The sequence below is a fragment of the Pollachius pollachius genome (genome assembly GCF_949987615.1).
Source record: "Pollachius pollachius genome assembly, chromosome: 13".
Lineage (NCBI taxonomy): Eukaryota > Metazoa > Chordata > Actinopteri > Gadiformes > Gadidae > Pollachius > Pollachius pollachius.
In genome coordinates, this window is record NC_136946.1 from 15,366,311 (window position 1) to 15,371,177 (window position 4,867).

Genomic DNA, 4,867 nt, shown 5'->3' on the forward strand with positions numbered 1-4,867 from the left:
TACAAAGGAAGTTTTTTATTAAGAAGTCATCAATCATCAATCAAAGGCTTTTGAAAAGTTTGAAATTCTGATTTGTCATTGCTTTTCTTTTCTCCTTTAGTACAAAATAAATTTTTCAATTTTACAAGGAGAGGCTGGAGGCAGCAGGAGACAGAATATAAGACATTACATGAGGATGAGAAAGTGACGAAAGAGAATAAAGCCTGTAATTGATGGAAGAATTGGGAAAAGGTGGTGGAGAGACCATTGCACTTGTTCCTTCAGATAGAGAGAGAAATACCCAATTTTATTTTTTTTTAACTAAGAATTAATTTATTTTAATTTAGTTGTACACACAGGATACCTAATATGAAGTGGAAAACTGTCGGGCATTGTGTGGTGATACAGATCACATTAACGGTGTACTGAACTAGAAATGAGGACCAACTGGTAAAACGTAGGAGAAACCGGGGCTGTAAAGAAGCCATTGTGCAGCTCTGTGTTTCTTAAGGGACAAAACTTCCTCCCGGCACGAACAACAATATAAGAATTGTGAAAGAGAGTTGAAACAATGGCCAGGCTACCGTAACAGGTCATGGGTAAATAATGGCTTATTTATCTTGTGTGTGTGTGAGTGTTGGTAGTTAACTTCTGTTCCCAGTATTAAGTCCCACAGACACCTGGTTTCGGTTATTCCAGACCATAAAATGCAGTTAAAAGGGGGTGACCCTCAAGTACTTCAAGCCCTTTTGCTTTCATGCCCTCCCCGCTCTCTCTCTCTTCCTCTCTCTCTCCCTCTCTCGCTCTCTCTCTCTCTCCCTCTCTCGCTCTCCCTCTCTCTCCCTCTCTCGCTCTCTCTTTCAGGGTAGTGGTACAGTGTGTTTTTAGCTCAGGGGGAAACCCAGGAGGAGTAGGTGGGGTGTGAGTGTGTGTGTTGGGTGTGTATGTGTGTGCGTGTGTGTGTGTGTGTGTGGGGGGGGGGGGATAATTTCAGCTTGGAACTTGACAAAAAATTACTTGACCATCTGGAGATGTTCTCTTCCCATTGGACGAAAACTGGGCTAGAGAAATCAATAATTAATTATAGTTGTCTTTGTTGAAGTCCTAGATTCCCCAGTCAGTTTTTTTTCCTGTACAAAATACATTAAAATGTCATTGGGGAAATGGAGCATCTTATAACTATCATCTTGCATAGAAAATTGCATTTTAGGAAGAAAAAAAGAAAGCACTTTTCTTTTTAGTGACGAAAAACACAAACAGCGTTTGTCCGTGGAGAATCCAGCTCTGCTAGTTCTGTCTGTGAAGTCTCTCAGAGAGCGTCTCAGTGTTCCTCAGAAGGCCCCTATCTCCAGGCCCCAGGGCCGGTAGGGTTTCCCCCCGCTGGGTGCGGGCCCCTGGGAGCCCATGGCAGCAGCTGCGGCGGCCGCGGTGCCGGGGGAGAGCAGGGGGAAGGCGCTGAAGGGGAAGGGGAAGGCCGACAGGGCGGTGAGGGGCAGCGCCGAGGGCATCTTGGCCCCCGACGAGGGCACCAGGCCCGGGTGCAGCCCGCCGGCCGAGGCCCCGGTGCCGCTGGGGGTGGAGGAGGCGAGGGCGGGGGCGGGGTGCACCCGGATGGGCCCCTGCTGGTCAGCGTGGGGCGTGGCGCTCCGACTCCTCCGTCCCGCGAGGAGGGCGTCCGCCGCCGAGGAGGAGGACGAAGAGGAGGAGTGGGAGGAGGGGGAGGAGGAGGACGAGGGGGGCGTGGGCGGGCTGCTGGTCACGCTGCGGGGCAGCGAGGCCAGGGCGGGGGTCCCCGGCGGGAGGTGCTGGTGGTGCTGGAGGAGCAGGGGGTGGGCCAGATGGGCGGCGGGGGAGCCGAAGGCGGAGCCCCAGGCCAGGTGGCTGAGGCCGCTGTGGGCCTCCCGCTGGCTGGCGTAGCTGTTGAGGTGGGAGACCAGGCGGATCCGCAGGGGGTCGGCGCTGTCCAGCCCCTCGATGATGCTCAGGTAGCGGGCGGTCTCGGCCAGGCACTCCCTGAAGCCCAGGCCGCGGTAGTCCATGGCCAGGGCGTGGGCGTCGAAGTAGCCTGCAGGGGGACGGTCGGTTAGCATGGGGCTCAGGACGGACTTTCTACTCAATTACGCAACGCCTTTTTTTTAATCCTTCCAGAACTATCCAAATTATTTCTCGATATTCTATATGGGCTTAGTCCAAAAAAACCTGGGTTATGTTGTAATGAAGACATCACAATTTTAGAGAGAGATCATCTTACCAAAACATGTTTTTAGAAACTTCTTGTCTGCAAATATTGTTTTTAAATAGGCCTAACATTTATTTATTATTTATTCGTTCAGTCGGTCCTAAAACTGGCCGATCTCAGCTGTTCACCCGGTTTTCGTGGGACTTCCAGACGAATTGAAAGTATTTTCTGTAAACTTGTTTTACCTTTGCCTCCGGCTGCATGGAGCATCTTCAGATGGTCGACCGTCATCTGCAAAATCTCAGCTTTCTCCAGTTTAGCCGAACCCTACGATTAAAAGACAGAACAACAAACAATTGCCGATGAGGGCTTGATAAAAGTAGCTATACAGCCCGCTGGAAAGAGGCTCTGCGTGTGGATAAGTTTCAGTCACGGATATTCAATTCTTGGAGTTGTGTATTTGTGCACGCAGCTCACAGGTTTTACCTGTTTCTCAAAGGCGCTGGGGACGAGTCTCCTCAGCTCCGTGAGGCTGTTGTTGATTCTGTCACGACGCCTTTTCTCGATGATCTGAGGAGGACAACAACAGAAATGGGTCAGCTGACCGCCTACAGTTTACATGACACAATGACGTTTTTTTTATGTTTTCAAAGCAAATAAATGCAGGCTTTAGATAACTCACCCCTCGACGGCGTTTTCTAGCCTGCACCTGTGTTGTCGTTGCGGGAGACATAGACCCGAGAGAAGAGCTCATGTTGCTGTTGAGGAAAATATGAAATTAGTTTGTTTACATATTTAGAATTCTTCGAAATAACTTGGAAAACATTTATTTTTCTGTCTCTATGCTGTGGTGCAGGTCATGTGTGACCTAATAAATCCCACCATAATAATAATGAAAAAGAAAACAATGTCAAACTAACCCATTTTCATCGCCACTCTCCTTCTCCACCTCAATATTCTCATCCAGTTCGCTGTCAGAGGAACTAAAGTCGTGATTCCTCTTCATGTTGAGGCTCTTGTGTTCAGTCTATTACAGTCCGTGTTTGTGCGCTGGTCCTCTCTGCCAGAAGTGCGTCCGTTGAAGTTCACCCACCGCAGCTCATCCGTTTGAAACGTTCAGCTTTCCCACGGTATCATTTCAATGCTCCTGTCTGCCAATAAGGGGCGGGGCCTGGCCAACCAACAGCCAATTAAGACGCTACTCTGGGCTTGAGCGACAGCGCAGTTGGCTCAAGCGAGCCCCCCTCCTTTGAAAAAAAAACTTTTGACAGCGGTCCAATGAACGTTCGGTCCGTGACTGTCTCTGACTCCACCCCTCCGCGTTGTCCTCAAACGCTGTCCCGGCTGTGATGAGGAGTGGCTGGCCGGCTGTCAGCACGCGCTAGCCGTGGGAAAGTTCTGTAAGCCAACGCTGATAACCAATCAGGGACCGACGGCCGTCTCCGGCGTTGGAATGAATGGAGCAATTGGTCGGGGCGACGGGCGGTCTGCTCGCGAGCGTGTGAACCTGTAATCCAATACTAACTCAGAGAGAGGAAGAGAGAGACAGAGAGGCAGAGAGACAGAGAGAGAGACAGCGTTAGAGGGAGCGAGGGAGGGAGAGCAAAAGCGAGGCGCGATAGAGAGAGAGAGAGAGAGAGAGAGAGAGAGAGAGAGAGAGAGAGGGAGAAAGAGAGAGAGAGAGAGAGAGAGAGAGAGAGCGAGAGCGAGAGCGAGAGAGGAGAGGAAGCTATGAATTCTAATCTTACCCCACAGCGCGACCACATGCACGCTGAAGACGCTGTGGGTACTTCAAAGACTAGTTGCGTGCGTATGTGCGTGTGTGTGCATGCGTGTGTTTGACTGCGGGAACGCGCGTGTACTTCTGTGTGTGTGCGCGTGTGTGTGTGTGTGCTAAACAAAAAAAAAGTAATGCAATTAAAGAAGCCCCCCCCTCCCCCTTCATCTCTCTCCCTGGAGTTTCGGTTTTGCCACATGACTGCTAGCTGCACCCCATAATGGACACACTGCTAAATAGTTTGACAGACACTGCTGTGTGTGTTTGTGTAAGTGTGTGTGTGTGTGTTTGTGATAGGTGTGTGTGTGTGTGTGTGTGTGTGTATGCGTTTGTGTGTCTATGTGTGTGTGTGTATGTGTGTGTGTGTGTGTGTGTATGTGTGTGTGTGTGTGTGTGTGTGTGTGTGTGTGTGTGTGTGTGTGTATGTGTGAGTGTGAGGTGCGTCTGTGGTGTGTGTTTGAGGTGAGTGTGTGCATGTGTGTGTGTGAGTGCGTGTTTATATATACGGTGCTCTCGTGTTACGGGGAGATAAGCCCCTGTGATTAGCTGAACAGGGGGGTCCCCCAGTGAGTCCTTTCACTAGCAGCAGTTGAAGTACAAACACAACTGAAACCATTACAGAATAGTTGGATTATCATTAGTGGCCTATTCATATTTCTTAATCATTAGTTTTGGTCCATGGCATTACATTTCTAGTAGTTGTAGTAGTAGTGGTGAAGTAAGCTAGGGATATGAGCAATAGGCTATTCATAGACTTATTGTCAATAGTTATGAATAGTTTAGTTAAAGAGTATAGGCTGCATATCGCCATTATAGTCGGCCTGTCTCGCATTAACAATAAAGGGATTTCCTTTCACAAATTGAATTGTTTCCTTTCAAAGGCCTAAACAGACCTCCGCTAACATTGAACATTCACAAATAAAATGATATAA

General features: G+C 49.2%; 1 protein-coding gene across 1 annotated transcript; it reads right to left on the reverse strand.

The window, feature by feature from the left end:
* On the reverse strand, nucleotides 1-3,251 carry hey1 (hes-related family bHLH transcription factor with YRPW motif 1). Its single transcript, XM_079748943.1, has 5 exons — nucleotides 3,079-3,251; nucleotides 2,841-2,916; nucleotides 2,645-2,728; nucleotides 2,404-2,485; nucleotides 1-2,044 (listed from the first exon to the last, which is right to left on the reverse strand). Exons 1-5 carry the CDS (start codon nucleotides 3,162-3,164, stop codon nucleotides 1,311-1,313), a joined length of 1,062 nt encoding a protein of 353 aa, XP_079605069.1. The 5' UTR covers nucleotides 3,165-3,251; the 3' UTR covers nucleotides 1-1,310.
* Between the last annotated feature and the right edge of the window lie 1,616 nt (nucleotides 3,252-4,867).